At 35.7% G+C, this 25,410-nt stretch overlaps 1 protein-coding gene across 4 annotated transcripts; it reads right to left on the reverse strand.

Annotated features, from left to right (window-relative positions):
• Nucleotides 1–182: 182 nt before the first annotated feature.
• Nucleotides 183–24,405, reverse strand: LOC128217855 (uncharacterized). 4 transcript variants are annotated; one of them, XM_052925277.1, is made up of 25 exons: nucleotides 24,311–24,405; nucleotides 20,584–20,824; nucleotides 20,128–20,333; nucleotides 17,934–17,954; nucleotides 16,446–16,689; nucleotides 16,097–16,242; nucleotides 15,637–15,792; nucleotides 15,303–15,432; nucleotides 14,724–14,902; nucleotides 12,485–12,637; nucleotides 12,043–12,232; nucleotides 9,133–9,245; nucleotides 8,732–8,893; nucleotides 8,284–8,499; nucleotides 7,965–8,095; nucleotides 7,490–7,650; nucleotides 6,795–6,937; nucleotides 6,161–6,342; nucleotides 5,592–5,709; nucleotides 4,995–5,179; nucleotides 4,565–4,723; nucleotides 3,777–3,992; nucleotides 2,580–2,833; nucleotides 2,053–2,403; nucleotides 183–1,782 (listed from the first exon to the last, which is right to left on the reverse strand). In XM_052925277.1, exons 2-25 carry the CDS (start codon nucleotides 20,787–20,789, stop codon nucleotides 1,443–1,445), a joined length of 4,362 nt encoding a protein of 1,453 aa, XP_052781237.1. In that variant the 5' UTR covers nucleotides 20,790–20,824; nucleotides 24,311–24,405; the 3' UTR covers nucleotides 183–1,442. The 4 variants fall into 4 exon arrangements, with proteins under 4 accessions (XP_052781237.1, XP_052781236.1, XP_052781235.1 ...); XM_052925276.1 differs by having other exon boundaries at nucleotides 16,446–16,713; XM_052925275.1 differs by lacking the exon at nucleotides 17,934–17,954 and adding an exon at nucleotides 19,074–19,139.
• Between the last annotated feature and the right edge of the window lie 1,005 nt (nucleotides 24,406–25,410).

Here is a 25,410-nt window from a genome sequence, read left to right on the forward strand (position 1 = left end):
AGTCCAATGGAATACTTTTACCACCTCAGACAAGTGATGAAATGGGCAATGACCCCATTCATTTGGTGTTACTGGTGTCATCAGGAATTTATACCTTGGATTATTGCCTCTATTCAATGCCTTCTAACAATCCAGGTGCATATTTCACCATCAACAGCAAGAGTACATAAGAGAGACAACTGTTTCATTTTATTTTTATTTTCAATCAGCAGTTCAACAAGACAATGTAAATAAATCCTAATGAAATAAAGGAATAACATTACATGAAATAAGTGTATATCCGGACAGATGGTGGAAAACATAAATGACTCAAGGACCAAGATACTAGAAATTATCACAGAGTGTTATTGTTCTGAATAAAAGCAGGACGGACACGTAAAATGCACAATGTAAATATATATAAACAAAAAAGATTGCTTCAAACACAAAAGAATATCAAACAAAAAATAACTGTAAATGGTAAAACAGGGATCCATAAATGCCTGGTTCCAGTTCTAGTACACGCCAATTCAATGCACACATGTTTTATCACATTATCATTATTTATTGCTTAAAGAACACCTCTATATTCAAATGTATTTATTCCTGGATAACAATTTTAAAAGTCTTGATGAAAACATAAAAGTTGTACAATATCAACTTCGAAATACAATTGCAAACCAAGAAATTAATGTTCATGAAGACTTAATAAAATAATTTTGTAACATGTATATATCTTTTAATAATAACTAATATTTATCCATACCACATGGTACTGAATAAAACTTCACAGCTGTAATAATCAGCTGACCTCTAGTAAACCAAGTGATGCACTTATCAAAACATAGGAGCCAATACTGGGCTTATCAGCAGTGAACTACTTCCATCAGTAATAACAGATGTTAAGTAAAGGCTACATTCATTTTACTGACTTTATAAAAACATACTGTCAATAAGTACCTTTGTAAAATGAAGCACTCACAACTTATATAAAAAGCAAGTTCTTCCAATAAAACTTTATATAAAATATAATAAGGAATGGAATACAATCAGGCTTAAAATTGTGGTACATGCAACAGTTAGATTGTTATTTTCTTAACTGATTGTATTGGATACTGAGGAATAAAAATTATGAGGAAATACGTCTAAAATGATTACAACTGTGAAATGAACTTGTATACATACATACACAGCTAAATACTGTCACAAGGTTAATACTACATGTACAATATACAAACATGGTTAAATACTAGTTATCAGCAGTGGGACCACTTTATTTGGTGCTCATGGAGACACAACAAGTGAATGTGCACAATACTTATATATAACATATATCACAGATAATGGCATAACATATTTCTTACCTCTCTATAACAATTTTGTTTAAATTAAGCAAATATTCTCTCACTCATTCATACAGTTTCTATTCAGTCATACAATAACTATCAAATAACATTAAGCTATTAGGCCACTTCTAGAGTTCTCTGGGTGTTCATGGCCGGACTGACGGCAGTCTGCTGGTTACTCAACAAGCCTGTTGGTTCAGAGGTCATCCGTAGAGTTGGATCATTGTAGGACGATGGGACTGTCAGCCTAGAGTGTTCTGGGTCAGTACGCGATGGAAGGGCAGTCAGTGTGGAGATCTGGGGCTGGGTAAGGGCTCGGTCTCCGAGTGACAGGGTGGGCAGGATACGGAACCGTTTTGGGTCATCAGGGATACGGAACAGGTGGTTGTCCCTCTCCTCATCCGTCAATGGAAGGATTGGCTGACGCCATATCCTCTGTCGTGACTTGTGGTATACACTGTAAAACAAAATATACAGGATGTAACATATCTGATTAATGCTAATTTTTACACTCTTATATAGAACAGCTTGTAGCCTATGAATGAAACCCAATAGAATAATGGTTCTTGTTTCAATCAAAGTAATAAAACAATGGTTCAAGTTGTTTAAGTTATGAATGTAACCAGTTATAGTAAAGCCCTAAATTGTTTTTGAATTACTTTGTTCATCAAAGTGTGTCCTGATAACATATTCATGAATTATTTCAGAGAAGGCTTAAGATGCTCACTTGAAGTCTCTGCCCTTGATCCTATCAAACTTGTCATGCTCATAGTCTACAGCAGGTATTTTGTTATGCTCTACCACCCAGCTGCTGTCGGGGAAAGGTCCAGGCTTGAAGCCAGAGTTTCTCTCTTCCCCCTCCCCCTCCACCGCGGGTTCAGGAACCACCCCAGTCGCCCGGACATCTGTGTCCACACTAGGGTTGAGGACAACATTGAGAGGGGGTATGTTCCGCAGGTGCATGCCAGGCCTACGCAGTGAGAGTTTTTGAGGGTGGTCCTTCAGTAGGCCCTGGAGTCGGGACAGCTGGTTGCTTGCCTTGCGTCCCTGGGCACTTAGCTCTGTCTCTGTCAAGCACCTGGAATATTGCGGAATTATGTATAAAAATTTTGCTAAATAATTATGTGAAAGACAGACTTTTCCATCAGTTGAATGAAACTCTGACAAATGTGTTTTGAAAAATCTTGTTCAGGCTTAAGTGAAATCCTTTTATTTTCATCAATGAACAAATATTGATGAACAGTTAGCCCTCACCTGTGGAAATACTGCCTGGTGTCCTCCACAATGACCTTGGATTTCCATTCTTCCTTATCTCTTCGTAGAGCAGCAAGTTTCTCCTGGCGAAGTTTCTCTCCAGCCAAGTGTATCGTGTTTGGTTCCGGTACTCCAAAGTTCACCACCGGTTTCTGGTAGAGTTCAAGGTCACGGTCCCGTAATTCCCAGGTAAATCGGTCTCGCTCCAGTGGAGGCTGCAGTAGTCCCACGTGCAGCATATTTTCCCGCCATTGCTGCAGGGATAGCAGAGAAATGACTCAATGTTAGGGCTTAAGAAAAAAAACAACAGCATTTGGGATCATTCAATTTCTAGTCATAATAAGGTTGAGGAAGGAATGTTATTGAATATGTTAAATGTTGGTCAATTTGTTTTCGAAATTGTAAAAATACCATATAACCATATAGGCCTATGTAAGCTGGGAAAAGTAATAAATTTCATGATTTTTGAAAACTTTTCTAAAATATGTGTCATAACCAAAGTTTAAAGTTTTCGAAACCATTTATTGACAGACATATACCATCTGCCTTTATCAAGTAATTTTTCCCAACCATCATGTTTTAAAGGCTGCAAATTTCTAGCTATCTACAGTATATGGGGTTGTGGTAGGGTGGAGGGGTTAGGTTTAATGATGTCAATACTTTATAGCTTTTTCTAGTCTAACAGCGGTATAGGTGGTTTAGGGTTTCCTTTAATCCTGATTATCAATCATGCATTCTAACCTAAATTGGATACATATACAAAATTTGCACTTGACGGCATCAGATTGACAACTACCATTTTATTGTCTGGTATGCTATAACTACTTATGCTCATAGTTATTTAATATACATTTATATCCAAACTTGGTGATTTCCACTGAAAGGTAATAAGAACAAGGAATGATAAAATTGTTGGATTGTGTAATAACTAAATGTTATAACAGGTGACATGATTATATCATAGGGTAGGTACGTAAGACATTAAAGCCATGAAACACATGAATACATATGTAGAATCTGACTTCCCATCTACTAACATACACTACTTGTAAATCTTCTTTTCAAACAGTAACTTTCTTATAGTTTGCAGAATTCTTTCAAGAATTTAAATGACCAGTAATTACTGATACTTTAATATACCACAATTTTTGATATATATATGGTCATATAAAAAACACCATCCCACAGTTAACATACCTCCTCAAGTTCATCGATCCTGGCAGTGTGGGGCTTCTTGGGATGTTGGTTGGCCTCGAGTGTGGTCTTCACTCCTGGGTACACAAAGCCATCCTCTGTCTTCCACTGGGCCTCTGACTCAGCCTTCTCCTGTTTCTTGAGAGCCTCCACATTGACAGGGACCACTGTCATCGAGTGCAGGTACTCCTGGCAGTATGTGTACCTCGTGTCAGGGTCCTGAGAAGTAAGGAGAGGTAGAACTATGTCACTTTTCTTACATATCTTAGGCCCCAATTTCTCGAAACTTCTTAAGCTTAACAGACTTAAGTCGTTTATTTCAATTAGCCAAAATACATACTAAAAATGGATTTTGATAAATTGAAAATGGTTTCTTCTCATTAGCATACAGATTTTTCTTATATACTTTCTAAACACTCTTCAAGTAGTAAATATAACGCATTTTATAAAACAGCAAAAATAGTGAGTTTAGCTTAATCCTGTTATAAGGGACTTAAGAAGTTTCGAGAAATTGGGGCCTGATGTTGATCTTAAGCTCAAGAGTAAATTATGACATAGTTTATGCTACTAATGCTAACCATCAGTTTATGCTTACCCTGAGTTTATGCTAACCATGTTTACATTATTGATGACAAGAATTTCTAATCATGTAGGAAACTACCATCAGGTAACAACCTCACAGAATGATGTTGATTAGAGAGTCTGCTTCCTCTTGACTATCTCCTTGGAGAAACTGGGCAACATAAAACACAATGTTTATGCAATTCCTCTAGCATTAAGCCCTCACCTACCTTAGCAAGCATCTGTCTAAGTTTTTCCTTGGCCATCTCAGTAGAGTTGAGGGACTGAGAGCTGTAATTGTGAGCCACAGCCACGTCCATCTTCACTGTAGCCGGCTTGGTGAGCTCGCGCTCCTTACGATTCATCTGGCTTGCCTTCTTCAATTCACGCTAGGGGGACAAAACAGTCCGATATTTAAATGAAAGCTTACTGGATAAACTGCAGTGAACTATTAACTTTCTAACTATTTAACTTTTAACTAAAAATGCAGATACATTGAGATCAGTTACAAAAACCCATTTAGATCAAAGTTGGATAAAACTGAAAAAACATTCCTGTTTATTATCCAGTATTTCTGTTATAACTCAAAGCAGCTAGATTTCTTGTAACTTTGTTCAACACTTAAATGTAAAGTTTGCACCACTTCACATTACTCTATACCTTGTGTTCTTTGAGGAAGTCTTTCGATGAGGCCTGTTTCTCCCTGTCCACTAGTCGCTCCATGTACGAGAAGTTCTGGTTGTCAATTGGCTCCCAGAAGTGGCTGGACTCACGCAAGAATGACTGCTCATGTGTCGCTGTGGTTACCTCCGCACGGTATGACCTCTCCTCCTTCACTAGTAGATCTGGAATGTAAGATGTTCATTGAGTGTCAAGCTATATACTTTGTATTATATTATTTTAACAAATTGCTGCATCCACCAACAAATTATATTGAATACATCTGACTACTTCAAGAAAGAATTATTTTAAAAATTGATTCTTACAGATAACAAAATCAAGTGTTTACTTTGATCTTAATCAGTTGTTTTCTTAAATATGCCATTTGAACAACAGAGAATGAAGAAGACAACTGTCTTAGATACCCTGTGTATGTCAGATACATTTGAACACAGGCCTTTGCATTGAACCTTCTTTTAATCCTTACATCAACAAGTTTTAGAAAAAGGTTTTGTAAAAAAATGTAGAGAATTAAAAAGACAAACAAGTACTCCGCTTGTAATGGTAAAACATGCATACTGATAGCCCCATCCATACCTTCGAAGTCCTCTGTGGTGAAAGGTACCCCAAACTCCTTACTCATGGAGACAACCATGTCAGCACTGGGGAACAACACACTACGTGCGGCATCACGGATATTCCTGATCTTAGACATCTGAAAAAGTTAAAGAATTTTTGTGACAACAGTTATAAAACATTCATGTGTCTTGAACATATTCCATCAAGTTGAAAGGATTTGTGTAATCTTAAAACTTTGAAGTAACACAGATGCAACTTTGCTTAAAACAATGTATATATAGCACAGCTCCAATTCTATAAATTGTTGTCATTTCCGATTAACTTTCAACTACGTCTCTGAAATATTTAACAATAAACACAATGCTGGTTCTCATTCAGCCTTTCAATTGACCAATCAAGGATTGGATTTTCTCAATGAATGATAGCACATGGTTGTTTAAACCAGTGGATTACTTTGACCATCTCTGACAAACAACCTCCTACAAGTGACCAGGCAGAGCTTGGCTCCCATTTGTGTCATGTTAGCAATATACCATACAATAGATCCATCAAGAAATGTTAACAATATGAGGGTAAACAAAATATACCTCAAACAGTTTTGTGAGTGCCTCAAAGCATGGTTTTGGGACCATGTCTCTAACATAGAGGAGAGGCTGGGATACAATCTGTGCAAGGGGTTCGTGCAGTTTGACCCGACACAGGTCAACGTCCAAAGGCCCATACAGACGCTCGCTGAAACACAGGTTGCTGTGGTACAGCACTGTCACATCTGAAAGTGAGACAAATAAAACTGCCTTTAATAACAAAAAATAATATAAATATAATAAAAATGACTACTTCAACCAGTTTTCTGCACTTCGTATATGCACATAAAGGGCTGACAGTTTAGAACAAAATTTGAGACAACTGTTTTAGATGTGATTTTTGTATGTAAATATATCAGCACATCATAAAATTGCTCAACTTTAAAAGGTAACAATGATGCTGTTAACAAGATTGTTCTCTTTAACAAAAGTTTTACACAATCCACCAAATATCTTATATCTAGCATCTATAGAATTTCAAGTGATATAAATCAAGAACAGAGAGATAGGGGAGAGGCAAGACATCTTAGACTTCTTTTACAAAGACTCTCTGAGGCCCTCTAGCACAAACAGATGCATCTCCCGATCCAGCGCCTGAAGCCCCTACAGTCATGTATGCAGCAACTCCTGACCTTACCTGAGTTTTCAGGCTGGGGAAGGGCCTCCCAGACTTCTTTCACAGCTCCCTCCCTGAGACCCTCCAGGACAAACAGATGCATCTCCCCATCCAGTACCTGGAAGCCTGTCACAATGTCCAGGGTACGACTTTGTTGCTGAATTCTGGAATAACACATGTATAACTAGATGGCTGTTTTTGTAATAACAAGACTGATGTCTCCCCCTATGCACACGCTCGCAATATGTTGAATATAGTCATATGACCTTTGACTTCTAATTCTGACATCAACTCATATGGTGAATATTTGTTACGAGTTCTTTCAAAATCCTTCAAGAGGTTCAAGAGATATGGAGCGGACACACAATATAGTCATATGACCTTTGACCTATCAGCCATATGATTTTTAGCCAATATGTGTGACCTTGACCGTGAACCAAGCTGGCTGTAACCAAGCTGGGTGTAACATGGGCGCTGAACATCATCCCAATATGGTCATCATTTGTGAGTTATTTCAAATCCTTAAAGCAGTTAAAGAGATTGACCTTTGACCTCTAAGTGTACCCTTGACCTTGAAAGAAAGGAAGTAAGGGTTTTAATCTTACAATCACATCTGAAGAATTTATGAGGTGTCTACTTAAAGCAGCATTAATTTCATATATTTACCAGATATATTTGAGCCAGTAACTTTCAACTAATTCCATTTTCATACCTACCCTGAGAGCTTGTAGGTGGAGAGTGCAGCATCTATGACATGCTGAGGCATATCATCTAGCTCAAGGGCTCGGGCATTGATCCTTGTCACCAGGTTCTGCAGCTCATTTAACATCACAGTGTTCTTGTAGCCAAACCTGAATACTATCCTCGAAAATGGGCACTGAAAAAAGATTGTAGTTTAAATTGTGGGCAGCTGATTTAGTCAAATTGTAGTTTAATGTGAAAAAAACACTGGAATATTGCCTTCTTATATCTTACTGTAAACAAGAAATTTAACTATATTTAGTCTGTCACAAAAGGCTTTGCACTCATTATCAATCTAAGATAGAGGCCACAGTCTTTCACAGCATGAGTTGTTAGTGTACCAGCCTGCTTAAAAATCTAAATAATCACTAGAAACTGCAGTACAAGAATAAAGCAGCTCCATGAAATACTCCGTTTCAATATGCGTACAAGTTCACTACATAGGCTTACCTCATTTGTGGTTTCAATGTGCCCCTTGTTGGCTACCTCCTGCGGTGTTACAAGAGGCTGGGCTAGCTCCACCTTCACCTTCAACATTGTGTTGGTTTGTATGTAGTGACCTCCGGGCATAGGACTGTCAACTGGGAAGGTAAGAAACAAAACCTATTTATTCATATTCTGATTCTTGTCTTGGTAATTCAAATGAAACATGTTTTCACACATGCTGTTTTTTTCTTGCTTTGAGCCTAAAATGGAAGTGTAAAAAATCAATTTTAACCCTTTTATGCTTTTACAAAAAATGACAAACATGTAGAATTTTTTTACTGACCTGGTCCATCTACAGCTCCTGCCAGGCCAACCATTTTCCCGCCCATCCTTGAGTCCCCGAGCCCAAGAAGGTCTGGTGGGGGGCAGCTGTGCACGGGAACCTTGATATACAGGTAACGGTGCCCAAGCAGAAGGTCAGACAGGTCAACCTTTGCCACTCCATAAGGGTCCCAGATCTTTGACTTGTCTTTAAAAGGGTTGTGCAGAGTACGTCGGCCTGGAAGTAGTAGTTCAGTATTAGAAGACTTTCATTATTTTATTCCCATATCTTTGAATATTAACAAGCAAGTTCAATTGTCAGTTTTCATGTTGCCTTAATTCCTAAGGGTAAAAGAACAAGTCACAATATGGTGTTAAAAAATGTGAATTCCAAAATGCAATCCCACATCATTTCTGCATTGTATGTTATAATCTACTTATAACTATCAATTAAGCATTTTGTAACATACTAGCAACAGTGCCAACATTGCTGATTTTCTCATCCTCAAGGTCATCCCCGAAGAGTGTGGGCTTAAGTTTAACTTCCTCAAGCTTGCGGTCCCTGTCATGCACCTCGATTTCCAGTGGTGGGCCATTCAGGTACTGGCGGAACTCTGACTGCTCAAATGTGCCTGAAGACATTTTACAAATAGAGTAAATCATTACATGGATTCTATACCAATATCCTTATTTGAAAGGTTCAATTTTGTTACATTGAACACTGTTAAAGTTAGAGAGTAGATAACAATCTATAAAAAAAGCAGATAAGCCGATGACAATGCTGGACAAGATGATCTTTACATGTCTCTCATGCCATGCAGGCAACACAATGCATACAAGGAACAATAAGAGAAAATATTGGCTACTTCACCTGCAAGTATGACGTTAATGTCGTCCCAGTACACATTGGGGGTGTGGGAGCGCTTTAATGTCACATGGGAAGGCAGATTGAAGAATGAGTAGCGGCAGAAGGTCGGCATACACCTATATGAACAAAAACATGCAGGCTACAGTCAAACTTTATAATCATTACCAAATCTGGCTGACTGAAAAATCTGTGACAATTGTCAACAAAGCATCATTCATATTATTACTTTTGAACTTAAATAACGTTTGAAGAAAATAATAGTGTGCTTTCAACACTTTGTTACACATGAATATTTCACAACAATTTGAAAAAGTTACATTATACTCTTTAGTTATCAAAATTCATTATGTTCAACATTATTTTTGTAATTCAACATCATCCTTCATAAGATGAATGGAAATAATTTCAATTAGTTTCTTTTAAACTATCAAACATATTTATGATGTACATATGATGAATGTATTACTGAACTTGTGCAAAACCCATGCACTAAAAATGGCCTTGTACTTTGTGAATATCAATATCCATTATCAAAATGTGTTGCGTTTTTTTCTCTCCAAAATAACAGGCATGCTTTATATTACAGCTTTAATTCATAGAAAACTAGCTGAAGCCGATCCGACACGGGACACGGCAGTTTACGAATCTCAATCCATTTATCAATATTTCTGTAACAACATTTGCTAAACCCAGTTATCATATTTCAGTAATAAGGCCTATTGTAGCAGATCCCTAAAGAATTAGCTGTTTCTGAATTTCCTATGGATTTTCTGATGGATATGAAACATAACTCTCACACCAATTTTATCAACACTCCTAATGAATAAAATAACAAAATGCAAAATATAAAACAACAAATAATTTACAAATGAAAGAGATGAAATATTTCACAGTCATTATGGCCTGAGTGAAATATCAAGAACAGGTATCATCAAATGCACAACACCAATGTAACAGTTAAACTTTTATATTAATTTTTGACACAATATTTTACATAATTACAATTCATTTATATAAATATTTTGCTATTAAATTTAAAAATAATTTCAACATTTCTGTTTATATAAACAGTGCTGGTTTAACAATGTTACATTTTAAAAAAACACACAACATTAATGGTAATCATAAAGAAAAGGAAAAAAAAACTTGACATATACCTAATATGCTACAAATTGAGGCAATTTCATTCAAATAATCAATTAACACCTCCAAGCCAAGCCTCCATCCTTTTCCTCAATATGCATCTCCCTGTGAAAACTTAAAAATCTCCAGCCTCTATAATCTCCCAAGCCCCTCCCGTCTCATAATCCCCACCCCCCACCCCTACAGCCCCCTACAATCCAACACTTCACCACAACTTCTGCCCAGTGACTGTTGCCAATGTAACGTGAGCCGAGCAACAAGTTTCCCCGCTGTTTCTCATTTCTTTGCTCAGCCTGATCGCATATTCCATCATCAATCTCCTAATCCCACCTCACGGGAATATTGGATTTGCATATTGACAACATCCAAAAGCTTCAATATCAAAGAAATTGAAAGCCACAGTAGAGTTAGAAGAAATTTGGCGCCTTTAAGTAGCTGAAAGCTTGTATAATCATTAAAGGAAATTCTCAAGGCAAATTATGTGTCAGTGCAATTAAAATTTCTGCTATGATGCCTTTCACTGGAAAAGAAATGTTCCCTGAAAGATTCAAATCATTTGCGACTTTAAAATAGGAGGCACAAGTGGAAAGTGTTACAATCATCTAAAAGACTGGCAAAACATAGTGATATTTTTCACAGTTTCAATATAAAGTTTTAGACAACAATATGAACTTGACATCTAAATGATTTATAGTTTTATCTTGATTCAAAATAATTGGATTTTTTTTTCCAGATACAAAAACAGTTTTCAGAATAATAAGCAATCAATATAGACTATAATAGAAATCAATAGGTTTATTGGTAGGGGTCCTATCTCCTATGACAGCTGAATACAAGCAGGATTGATAGAAGCAATTATTGAGGGAGTATTTATTCTAGAGGAATAATCCAATTGTGACAGAGTTATCACCAGTCTTATTGATGGCGCTCTCTTAAAATAACCACTGAATGAAATCTGTCCTGAACACAACTGGAATCTCTGAAGTATCAGTCAACATCTGAGGAGACAGACAATTATCACTAGATCTGTGGGGTTGAGAGGGAATGAGGACTCAAGTCCACACAATTAATGCTGTTCCATTTCATGCTTTATGAGCCCTAAATTGTTTCAAAAAAGAGTTCTGTATATGCAAATGCATTGTACTTTTAAACAAGAGATTAATGGAACAAACTTCAATCCCCTAGCAAGGAAAGTGTGCATAGCATGCAACAAATATTATTAAGAAAGGACACAAACAAACAAGTGAGACAATGTTTTATCAACAAAAGACATGCTTTGAAATCCAGTCTGTTGACTGGACCAAATTTATAAAGACATCACATGATGTCTTCTGAACCACATTTATTGCAATCATTTACAATGAAAACTTTTACATCATATTTCATCATTCAATGCTAAAGATTTCACAACATAAAGTGTGATACAACTTAAACACATTCTGCTCTTACCAACATCTCTCTAATCATGAGACATATTAAAGCATGTATTATTAAAAGAAATCGTGGAAATCCTTTAAAGAAAATAATCACTAATATCAATCTAATCGCTAAATTATTTATGTCTGAGCAAACCCAAACGTTTTAGATTGATCTTGAAATTATATGTTACATTTGTAGATACTTGTAGATGTAAGGAAAATATAACTTATCAACCATTGTGATAACAGGTTCTTAGAATTAAGTATTAGAACATTGGCTAGCATTTTTTCAAAACCTTGCAAAGGCAAACAGCATTTACACTTCTCTCCCCAGATGCCCCAACTCCCTTACCTATCTTTGAGCTGTTGATGTGAGAGAGGTGTAGACGGCATGTTGGTGGCTGAGTGGATCTTGATGATCATGGGGTTGAGCTCCTGCTTCTGTTTATCGTTGAGAAGCGGCTTGTTGAGCTGCAGGGTCACAAACACATCTTCCACCCCAGGTATCGGGGTCTCTAGTCTGTTAGTGACACTTTCTAGGCCTGGAGAAAATGAATCACTATACTTTTACAGAGTACTGGGTAAAGTTTTGACATAAATATGCTGTTGTTTTGTTAACAGTATCAACAAAAAATATTTTTCATAATTTAAGCAATTTTCAGCTCATTTTCATTTCAAGTGATTTCTTCACAGATATAATTGAAGAATAAATTAAACCATAGAGAAAGTGTGCATTTTGGTGAAAACCTACCTTCACTTTAAGACCTTTTTAGGCAAAATTGAATGAATCTTACCTGAAAAAAGAACAGCCATCCGGATTGGTATCATACAGATGCCATGTTTTTTAATGTGCTCAGCTGCGGTCTGTGCAGCTTGCTCCGCCTTTCTATTTCTGCGACGGGGAGCGTTTGAGCTTTGGTGGGATGCCTGAATTGCCTTGCTTGAGCCTGTTAACAGAGCATGTGACTTTTATAATCATTGTGGAAGCAGTTTTTCCCAAATACACCATTAATGAGTAGAAATACATGTTTCTAAATACATGTTTCTGAAGCATTAAGAAGTTATTTTCTAATTCTGATTATTCAGAAAGTAAAGGGGTTTACTTGGGACAGATAGCATTTTGTCATTGTTTATATAAACAAGAGGCCCATGAGGGCCTGTGCTCTAATGGCTTGCTTAATTTAGTCACTCTCTGTATCAAGATCGTAAGACATTTTTACGCAAATGAAGAAAAGAAAAAAAGAAATACTAAAATCATTTTGTGGAACACATGAAAAGTCTGTCTTGTATAGCCGGGAATCTTATCCAGGTCTCTGGATTGTTTGTCAACGGCTTTACTACCACAACAGTAATTAGTCATGATTCACATATTTCAATCTATTTTGGATCGTTTATTTTCAAGGCAAAATTAACCTATATTTGTAAATATTATGCCTTGTTCGTCTAATAAGAGTGTATTCTACTCTTTTTTCCACAAATAACGCCTGTAACAAATATAAACTGAATAAACCTCAAGGGCCTTTAAGAAATAAAAAGTAGCATTTTTAGCCATGTTTAAAGCACAGTGTTAAGAAGAGTTTCAGTAAAATATTCAGATAGCAAGCTCTATTTTAGCAATTCTGACAATTTCAATCCAGTCATGTATGGGAAATCTTATCGATTTAAAACAGTAGCCAACCTCTCATGGATATTTAACTAATGTACAAGTTTTGCAAAGATCGAATAATAATTGAAGACAGTCTTGTGTTCACAAGTTCAATCATAGCAATTTTGCGAATATCACGGGCCATATTCAAGTCATGCTTGGTCAGCTCAGGCTAGTTTTGGAAGGGAACACAGGTCTAATAAATATCAAACTACTACTTAGTACTAATTTGGTAAACATTTGATTTTAAATAAAGGTCCTAATGTGTTCACTTGTTCAGGTATTGCAATTGTGAATATTTCAAGGTCCATACTCCAGTAATGCATGGACAGATATGACTAGTTCAAAAGAGGAACCAAGATCTCAAAGATATCTAATCAGTGTATAGGTTTGGTAAACATAGGATAAAGAATAAAGGCTCTATTTGTTCACAAGCTGAACTAAAACTGTTTTGCCAGTCATTCATGGATGAATATGGCTGGGTTCAGAAGGGAACTTAGCTCTCTTTGATATCTTACCCCTGTATAAGTTTAGTAAACATCAGATTATGATTGAAGGGTCTTTTGTATTCACCAAATCAATTATTGCAATTTTGACTATTTCAAGGGCCATAATCAAATCATGCATAGAAGGATCAAATTGCTGTTTTTCAAAAGGAACTGAGCTCTTGTGCTACTAATAATATCTAGCGAAGTACTGCATAAATTTGGTAAATATCAGATAATAAATGAATCCCTTATCATTTCACCAGGTTAATTATAGCAACTGGTTTTCAAATGAAACAAAGCTCTTATGAATATCTAGCTACTGAAGCTATACTAAGTTTGGTAAACATTGGATAATTAAAAAAAAGTTAATCATGTTCACATGCTCAATTATTGCAATTTCTGACAATTCCAAGGCCCATATTCCTGGCATGCATGGAAGGTTTTGACTTGTTCTAGGTTCTGTATGAAATTGATAAATTTTCGATATTAAGTTTTTATCTTGTTAACAAAGTCAATTATAACAATTTTGCCAATTTGTACAGATCAGAAAAGAACTAAGCTTATAATTAGGCATATCTAGCTACTGAAAATAAGTTTGGCAACATCCAAAGTTAAATGATGACTTTATCTTGTTTAAAAGAGTCAATTATAGCAATTTGGTTTTCAAAAGGAATAAGCTCTTATTGATATCTAGCTACTGTATTAGTTTGGATAATAAATGAAGACTTTATCACATTCACAAGTAATTGTTTACAGATAGATGGATGAGGAACACCGTGCCATCGCATAAGCCTATGGTCAGTAGAGATAAAAAAAATCATTCAGTATTCATATAAAAACCAAATCAACTAGAGATTTATAATATCAAAATGGGATGTCTTCATTGAATTGTTAACATACCAGATGATCCAGCAGACTTGGCCCCTGGTCTAGCGGGACTGCTAGCAAGGTCCACCCGGGACTTGGAGGCCTGGGAAGTGGTGCGCGACTTCCGGGAACTCAACTTGCTTGCCCTAGACTCGTGTCCAGTGGGTGCATCCTCTTGGTCAGCTAGCCGACCCAGACGACTGAACGAGGACCTGGAAGTTGAACATGGTAAAGTATCTAACATGATTTTACACACAACAATGGCATACCCAAATATTTATTTGGCAATCAAATGTTCTTTAGGAACACATCAGCAAAAAGTATTTTTTCATTTAATATGCTTGCACTGGTGCCAACTTTTACCAAAATACATTATTTTTATTAAAGCATGATATGAAATCTGAAGTATCAAACAAATCAATAAAAAATAAATTTTCACATGATGTAAGTTATTCTTTGCCTTTATTAACAAAAAATTAAATATGATTAAGTTCTTTTAAGACTTTCAACAAAAATCTAAGCAATCTGGAACACCAACACGTTGTTTCTCAATTAACTCATTTTTTCATTAACAAAATCATATTATTAGCTAACATCTGAACAAAGCCCTACCGTCCATCAAAGTCATCACTCCTCTTGGGGACGCCCACCAGTGTATGGGGGGTGGGAGAGGTGGTGGCCCCGGCCCCTGATTTGTCGACACTTGCTCCAGATATAGACTTCTCAGCTCCAGGTGTCGCCTCTATAGATATAATGGTTGCCCAATTCAATTAACTATTTGAATAACCTATGTTTTGCCCTTATAACCTGTACGGCTTAAAGACTTAAAAAGTAGAATGCTTCAGTTCTATTGTTCACTTATCTCCTTGTCTCCTAAATGATCAACTCTAATCATGCAGAAAGTTTTTTGTCCAAAAATGATAAATATTAACTCCACACGCCTTACCCCTCTTCTTGTGTCCTGGGGGCTCCTGTTTCTGAAAGGTTATCTCCTTGGGGAGTGGACGAATCTCACAGGCCTTCTTTGGCTGGAGATCCGTGAAGCTCTGGGACTGCTTCAACACAGTGGTCTTGACCCCACCCAGGTCTTCAAGCTCCTCACCTAGATGGTTAGAGTAAACCTTTTAAATTAGTTTATTTGCAAATACAAATATGGCTCTCAATCAATCATATGAGTGTTTATTTCCATGGATGTTACTACTTTCTCTGGCGTCCATTAAGCAAGGCAACAATATATACTATTACTTTTACTATTTACTTCATACTTTTGAAAACATGCCCATAAATATAGATATTCTTTTGCTATTCTTCATTTTTTCGAATCATTAGCTTTACCTCTAGAGCATTTCAAAATATTGTCTTTAGGGCCTAGGTATTTTTACATACTATATTGTGGAAACAATTACCTTGTTTAAGGGAAGGCAGCTTGAAGAGTTTAGGCCTATCAAACTTGGCCCGCATGCCGATCTTGTCCTTAGTGTCCCACAATCGGAGCTCCAGTGTGTGTGTGTGCAGCTTCAGCAGCAGGTCCTTCGTTATATACAGCTTGTGCCTGCAGTGAGGGAGTCAGCATTAGTGAGGGATTTAAAGTGCATTTTTTTTAAAGCTCTGAGCATTGTGACTTGTGAGTGAGGCTTTTTTTTCAATCTGGTGTTAGTGCTTCACTATAACTTTTACATTATCCTAAACTTAAGCAATGCAGACAACAATATTCTCATGATACTAAAAGTTTAAACCATATGAGTTTAGAATTACTTCTGTGTCCAGGCAATCCATGTGACGTCGCCCTCGTGCCATGTCTTCTTAATAAACGGGTCATGTCGTTCCATATAGATCTTGGCCCCAGGTCCGTATGTGACCACATCTGTTTTCATCACCTCGTCTGGCCCAGGCACCAGGTAGTACTCAAGGTGGTAGTAGTTTTGGGCTCGCGGAGCCTCAAATACACGCTTCTTTCTCTTAACAAGGTCATTTATGTCTGGCTGATCCTCATCATCAACTGTGGGCAGGAAATCAATGCTATCTGTGTTACAAGGGGAAGTAATGTATAAAATTGGAATGAAGATAAATATATTTCCTTCTAAAATAATAAAAAATAATTTTCTAGTCTACTGATGATAACATTTTGTCTTCTTAACTTAGGAAAAATAACATAATCAAAGCTGAATTCACTAAATACCCATGGTCTTCTTTATCTCAATTTCTATTGATTTTCACTAAAGTATTAATTTTTTATGAACTGCGTTTCTGCAAAAAAATAAGAAAAACAGCTGAGTTGCAAAGTTTTTGTAAAGTGCCCAAGCTCACTTATGCAATTTAGCCAGTTAGTAAATAAGCTGAGAAAATCCAGGCAGAGCCTGCCAGCAAAGAAAGCATGCACAGCCTAACTGCCACGCTTATCAAGCAAAGTTAATGTGATAAAAAAATTAGAGCCAAAACAGGCTTGCAAAAGTCAAATGAAAAGGCAAATAAAGAAATACAAGCATGATGTAAATACAGGCAATGAATATGATGATCATCATAAGACATCAAAATAATAGTTAATATTTAAAAGGTAAACTAAAAACTACCAAAAGTGGCCACTGCTGAGAAACCTTTATTAAAATGACTTTCGTAAAATAACATTAGATAATGGTGTAGTGATATAAACAATCTGACAGCTTAGAGATACAAATAATTCAAAGCAAAGTAAGAATTAAAGCAGAAGGCCATTTAGAAAGCCTTATATTACACAGTCATGATTTTCTTTAATTCTTACAATGTTCTGTGGCCATTTACGATATTGTTTTTTTGTTCACGGAAATGTCTAAACCAAAGTACTAAATAAAAACATGGCTAGTTAATGGTATCTTAAATATATCAAGGACAACAAGTGTCATGCTACAGCACTGTAATTAATACAAGAACCATACAATAGCAATACAGATAGATAGACAGACAGAAGCAGTGAAAACATGTAAGGAAAACAGCCAGAAATATCCTCCAGTTCTTTTCTGCTTATACTGTGTCTTCTGCACAGCGAAAACTAACAAACACTAGCTGCACAGACAATCATCTTTTAATGAAATAACTACAAACAATTTAGCATTAACTGTAGATGATTCACCTTATCTTTTTAAGAAAATTATAAGCTTTGATCGGAATATGGAAATGGTGCATACTAGAAGACAAACATTTATATTGTCTGTGCCTTATGGCTGAGTGAGTGTTGTTTTGGGCTGTCTAGTATATTATAATACTAACTTGGAGTTGGTTCTTCTTCAACTGTAAAGAAAACAATGCAATAGAGCCTTGATTATAAGTAAACAGAGCAAGAAAAAGGCAAGGTCCAGTATTTTTAACTTTCTAAGCATTTTTTTTTCCAGTAGGTCAGTACCACTGCATCGTCAGATACCCCTGGCACTCCATTACATGCTCCAGTTCATCATTTCTACCCTCGGACATTTCACTGGCATTTTTTTTATTTACCTTTAGAAATTAAGCAAACGTTTCAAAATTAAATTATGTAATCCAAATAGCTCATTCAGTTGCACCTCTGATTGCAAGGAATATTGGGTCATTTCACCAAATACAGCAATTTGTATAAATCACAAAATAGGAATTTTGTGAAATAATTATTCCATGGTACTTGTGAAGCCTACGGGCATGTGTACCTTGGGTGCCAACGATGCAGTCTCTGTTACGTAAAACTAACATTACAGTTACTGACTGAAAACTATTCAGGGGCATATAATGTAGGTATCACTAATCCACTAATAATACTCATTGTTTTGACATCTACCTCTTGTACTGTATTTCCCTGAAATTGATCTTTATAGTCTAACAAGGGGCTATGTTCCTATGAGACTAACTTTAATGAAGACAGTCCATAACTCAGAAATAAATCTGTGCAGAAGATTAAAGCAATCATCTCAGACCTTGTTTTGAAAGGATTCACCAAATAAAAATCTACTTTTATGAGACAGACAAATTAACACCTCTTCTTAACTTAATTCATTTGAAAGATTTCTTAGTATGACTTTTTTTATTTATATATATATATATTTTATCCAAAAGCAAACAATGTTCACCAATAAGGTGTCAAAATTTGATGAACATGCACATTGCAGCAGTTATGCAAATTTCAAACCTCACCATCATACGTGACTGAATTCCATGCAAAGTAGGGGAAAAGCATTCATTTAAAACTTCACAACCATGCAATTACAATGTACAACCACAAGCTGAAATATGCCTTCTTTTCAAAAGATGAAAGCCCAAACTGTCTGACATTAGAGAAAGAAGCAGATAAAACTGTTTTGCTTCCACTGCTTGATTTGTACAATGTTTTGTGAGGGAAGTTAGCGAGACATGCTGAATGTGCCTGGGAAATGATATGAAGACCTTCTAGTCTCCTGTACAGCAGGGCGTCATAGTTCGTCTTGGGGTGCAGGGGCTCCTGCTGAAAACCTGACACAAGTGGTCCAGTTCACAGATTATGACTTTGTCACTGAGCAATAAAAATTGTTTTTGTCTTATGGAATTTTAACATTTTGTATCATAATGCTGTCCAAAGTTAAAAGTGGGATTATAGTAACATGTTTCAAAACAATATGTTACATTTACACTGGCTGTTGTTGTTTTTTTCAATTAATCAATTAAGCAATACTACTACTTCCTTTTAGGTTCTTTTAACTCACTTGCAATCTAGAATCAGAATCTTACCAATTTTGAATCAATTGAATCAAACAAAAAATGTTTATCTTCAGGCTAAATGAAAGCCAACAGCGTGATATCAATCAATACCAAAATTTCTGAGGAGACTGCTAGCTTCAATCAATTGCAATCTTGTTAGAATACTTTTCCCATAAATTGACAGTATAAATAAGCAATAAATCTCGCTGCATCGGGTCTGGGAAACTTCAATGCTGGGATGCTGGGACAGGAAATAATGCTCTCCAATCTTGCTTCATATTTAAGCCAATGGAGACAAAAGCACTACACAAGGTTCATGTAATAAGAAAATATTGGCATATATAACTTCAACAAGAGTCATCCATTATACCTCCAACAAAATATTGTGCAATGCATTTAGATCTGTGAAGTAATTATACACTTTAATTAATAATGATTGGTTCAAGATGCAATTTGTGTACATCTATGGTCACAAAATAATAGCATGTAATTCAGAAACTAATAATGTTTCAAACAAATAATTATCATTAGTCTTGATCAGCACAGAGAAAATGACAGTGCGGAAACTTATCCAAAGGCAGTTTGTCTAATGTTTATAAATGGATTGGAATAACCAAACATGTGCTGTTTTGTATGTACAAATCATCAATCAAATAAGTTATTGATTGACAGCTGGTACCTGAATAATCAAAATATCTTTATTTATATGTATAATATTTGTTAAAATAAACCTTCAGTACAACAAATGTTCAGAAGACCTCACCTGTAGGTACTGCAATAGAGATGGTGACAGTGAAGGTCACCTCATGGCCGTCTGGATCAAGCTCCGTCGGTTTCAACTTCTTTTTCGTTTTCACTTCAATCTTTTCATCGCTGGCAGTGCTCTTTGGACGGCTCCCACTGCTGCTGCGCTCCAATGATTCTGGCCTTGACCCGCTCTGGGACTTTCTCTCAGGAGAGTTCTTGGAGCTAAAAGGTTGTGCCCATTGATTTCATTACTGATCTAGTCATAATTCAGTTCTCTATTGAATATTTTATTAATTTCAATTTAAACATAAATATTCTTTATAACTTATAAAGCAGAATTACACCTTTTTAACTTTAAGGATCTTAATCCATAAGTTATCATTCTTTCTTTTTTTTCTTATTTCTATTGTTATATGTTTTGCAATGGAGTTAAATGTCAAGGACTGTTTTAACTAATTTTCTTTTAACCAACCTCCTGCCATCAGCAGGTCTTGAACCAGAAGACCTGGAACCCGGGCTTCGTGGGGGGGACTTCTCATGTTCCTCGGCATCAGCTTTGATCTTTGTCTCCCCATCTGAGTCTTGCCTAGGGGACTTCTGGGGCATGGTCTCCTCCCCAGTGTCCATGCCAGAGGTCTGGGCACTATTGCTACTGCCCTGTACACTCTCCGTTGACATGGCTGTGCAGCTCTGGCAAGCACTTTACATAGAACCTTTGTAAAGATACAAGAGTAAAGAAATCAGTGGCCAGCATAATTTGGTTAAAAAAATTGTATGCCTTCACAGATAAAGTGACTTGCAAAGGCAAATCATGTATATAAAACAAGGGAACCACAAGCTGATGCCACTGATCGTCTGTTGTTTCTTCAATCATTCAAACAAGGGGAACAACTTGACAAATATTTCATCCAAGACCCATGGGCCTTGCAACATGTGCATACGATCGATGGTATAACATGATTTCGTACAAAGTTTCATTTCAATGTTAAACAAGAAATTTAAAGTGACGCTCTTATTCAAAATCGATACATTTACATGTATAGCAAACATAATTTTTGACTGATAAACCTTTAACTACTTAATAAATATTTAATAATGTATTTATGGAACATATTAATTACTGATAACAATATTGAAACCATGAATTTTATAGCTGGAACCGCAAAAATATTAAATGATTGGTGAATGCTAAAAATTTTGAATTTTTCTGTTTTCTTCTATCGTCTCATAAGGAAGAAGTACAGTGTTTTATACACTTTTCTTTCAAACTAAACTCGTTATCCTTCATAAGAAACATTGTTTTCAACATTTAGTCTAAGCCAGATTTATGGGCCTTGCTACACATATGCATATTGTCAACTATAACATGTGTAGATAGTTACATGCGAATGTCTTGAAAATGTTTTGTGAAAGGATCATTTTTTTACATGCTGACACCGACAGACAAACACACCAAAGGTTTGATACCATAATTCAACTTTATTATTCTATCACTTTTAAAGGAACTTATGTTTTTTTGCTTTTTGCAACCGACATTGTAAATAGTTTTCATACAAATTTTTGAAAATCCTCCTTTTTAAGCCAAATGTAGATTCAATACAAAACAAACATGTACAGTGAAAATTATTATAAAAAAATCCTTTCAATAAAAATACTATTACTTATTGTCAAACATCTTAAAAGTTAAAAGGTTGGAACTACCATGTTTTTAAATATAATATATTTATGAATAAAATTATATGAAATTGACAAGAAATACGAGATTATATTGCAATTGCCACTTGCAATTAAATAATTTTTATCATGAATCATTTTCGTTTAGTACAATATTATATTGGTGGTAAAAGGTTTAAAAATCCACTTTGAAATTTAACATCTTTTAAAAACAACACCTATCAGGCACAAAACAATCTGGCTTCTGAACATTCTGATTCATGTATCTGAATAGTCCTTCAGGATATTGAACACATTTCAAAAAAATGAGAATAAGAATAAAGCTTACATGATGTGAGATCAAAATACATTCAAATTTAAGGAAAATTTTGCTGTCATCTGCTCGTTCGCTGGTTTGAAATGACTGACTAAACTAGCCATTACTTAAACGTTATGCACCAGTCAATTGTAACCACTATCCCCACCGGTCCGGTGAAAAGCGGGGACTTTGAATTTCCGTCCAGCCAAGCCTGGGTAAAATCCCTGCTCTGCGGGGGCGAACTGCTGGTAATATTCCAGCCAAATGCCCCCGCACCCAAGGGACTCTAGGTAGGGCCAATCTCCCGCTATTTTGGCACGAAGACAAAACCACCACATTCACCTAGCACGGCGGAGCCACCTGGAAGGTTAAAACACCGCCCATTTCCCCGGTATACCCCCAGACCTGGGGGGCTGTGGTTACAATTGACTGGTGCATAATGATGTTTGATAATAGAATGGATGGTCTAACACAGCTATCTTGCCAATGCACTAGGGCTGTGTATCGTCACTTAACTCACGATACGATACGTATCACAATACGGAGTACGCGATTCACGATATATCACGCTTATATATATATTATTTTTTAATGTAGGACTTTAATGTTTGCCTATTTTGTAAATTGTTGATCATATCCTTACCAAAACTATATTTTTAATGTTTTTATTATGTTGTAAATTGTTTGCTATATTATTAAATGAATATTATTTGTTAATGTTTGCCATTTTCAGTAATTGTTGATCATATTTTTATTAAATGAAAATTGTTCATTTAGTTTTGCCTCTTTGTTAAATGTTAATTGTTGAGCCTATTAGTATTATTAAATGAGTATTATTTATTTGTCTTTTGTTCTCTTTACTACCAGTAGTCTTTCCTTCCGCCATTCTTGACTTTGCAGACGACTGAAAACTGTCAAAACAGCGAAAGCCACTTCAGCCACATTTTTAAATAGCAATTTTTTAAATATTTTTTCGTTTTTCATTTTAGTTTGAAAAATAAACATGGTGTAGATAAGTAAGATAACTAGTTGTAACGTAATTTGCTAGCTCTACCTGCTGTTTGCGAAAATGCGGCTGAAGTGGCTTTCGCTGTTTCGACAGTTAAAAAATTGACCGGATCATGCAAAGATGTTTGGAAAGTGTTTTAAGCATACAAATCTTAAGTCTAGGTAACGAATCTAACCATACGCAATACACACAATTTTTTTACAATGCGATACGATACAGTATATCGTCGGTAAACGAATCGCGATTTTTACGATGCACCGATGAATCGTTACAGCCCTAAAATGCACAAGTGTTGAAACACTCAGATGTTAGCCAAAAAAATTCGAATTAAGCCAATTTAAGGAAACTATTTAACATTCGGACATTCATTATGTTCCCTTCATGCCACAAGTCAACAGATATGTACCATAGTCCACCTACATGGCCGTCAGAGTCTTTTGACATTTTAATACCGTGGCAGACTCCACCATTCCAGCAAAAAGTAGCAAACGGTCCTTGCGCAGAGAATCCTAGAGGCCACAATTTTGAAATTATCTCCGTTATAAATTCAAATTTCTACGAAAATATTATTGCTTACTATTAAACACATATTTATTTATGTCATTATGCCAAATAAATATGCAGATATCATAAAACACTAACATGTGTCGATTGTTTACCAAGTATCCCGATATATGTAAATCTGGGACAAATCTGACAGGTTGTGTACATGTTTAAAATGGTATTCGTGACCCAGAATATATTTATGTGAAAATAACGACTCTAATGACAATTTCAATATAGTTTAGATCAATTTTGAAATTATCATTCAACATCGATGCATAATATTACTATATATTATTTTGCCTGATATTAAATGGTAGAGAGTTGTAGCGTTACAGGGATACAAAAGAAATATCAAAATAACATAAAAAGGATCACTGATCGCTCATTATTGTAGCTAATTTGTACCAACGTAAAATATATTCTTCTACATTACTCAACAATAACACTGCATTGTTCAATATACCTAGAGTTGAGCAGTCGCCAAAACTAAAAGAAACTGAAGGGGCTGTTTATATGAACTAACTCAGACGTTTGCCAACTGATTTCTAAAGACAAAACAGGCTTTCTTAAGTGTCCGATATGTATAGAACGCTGACAAATAAATGACATTAATCTCTTATATATTCAAATTGTTTATTTGGTATTGGGGATAATGATTTTCAAATATATTACCTCGTAAGTGATATATAACCATGAAGAAAAAACTTAACAAACACTACAAGTTTTTGACAAAGTTTTGACCTAAGGACATCCAAATAGGAAGTTGCTACACCCGATCTCTTGTGATATAGTTCATAACAATTTGACAGGAGTGTAACCTAAAAGAATTGAATCGATATAAAATGGAACATTTAGATGGGTAATTATAAGAAATAAATTGATTTTGAGTACTAGTTATAATTTTTGATGAAGTTATCCTTGGTTATGTGAGACTTGATGCGGACGAATATAAATAGTCCCGTTGCTACAACAAATGAAGGAGTTACTTCCCTTTGTTCTTTTCATGCATGAATGCGGCGCTCATTTTCCTAAATTCAATATATTTCACGCGAGAAATTAAATTAAAATCCGAAATGTGACACATATCATTCTATCAAACAAACATAATTATACTTATGTAAACATGATTTTATATTGCTTTTTACGGCCATGGAACCCGCATTTCAGCAGTTTCTTCGAGCATATTACTGTACTAGTAGACTTAGACTAGTACCCTACGTTACTTTTTGGTAAAAATCTAATTTTTGAAGAAAAGAGAATGAGGGTACTAGTATAATTACTGTAGTGTTGGATCCAAGTCATATCGGCTTGTTTCTAAAACGGCCACTAGTTGACATGTGAGGTTTTTCTGCACCTTACCAAATCGCTAGAATCCAGTGGACATTTTGGATACCTTTCGGCCCTGATTTTTTTTTAAATCACATGTTAAAAAATATTAATATGAATTGCTATATATAACTCAACCATTACTGTACAGATCAATATAGATTTACTGTAGAAGAAAATTTGTCTGGGATCAATGCATCCTTTGCCAGACAAAATATGGGTGTGAAATAACTATATTTGAAATTACTAAATGATCGAAAGATAATTTCCAGTTATTGACCAAAACTTTCATCGAAAAAGGCCTAAAATGTGCGAATTTCAATTATAATTAATCATCAAGCTGAACTTACAAAATTCCACGAGTCCAATGTGTAGCATGTCAGGAATGCCAATGATGTTTTGTTAAGGACCCCAAAATCAATTACGGTCATTGTCTGACCATGAGC

The sequence above is a fragment of the Mya arenaria genome, chromosome 14 (assembly GCF_026914265.1).
Source record: "Mya arenaria isolate MELC-2E11 chromosome 14, ASM2691426v1".
NCBI lineage: Eukaryota > Metazoa > Mollusca > Bivalvia > Myida > Myidae > Mya > Mya arenaria.

Excerpts from the sequence above, each read along its gene's own strand:
- LOC128217855 (XM_052925274.1), bottom strand. The coding sequence starts at position 20,789 with ATGTCAACGGAGAGTGTACAGGGCAGTAGCAATAGTGCCCAGACCTCT. Across the intron at positions 15,793-16,096 it reads GCTGCCTTCCCTTAAACAAG|GTGAGGAGCTTGAAGACCTG; the intron begins GTAATTGTTTCC and ends CTAACCATCTAG. Across the intron at positions 9,246-12,042 it reads CATCAACAGCTCAAAGATAG|GTGTATGCCGACCTTCTGCC; the intron begins GTAAGGGAGTTG and ends TTGTTCATATAG.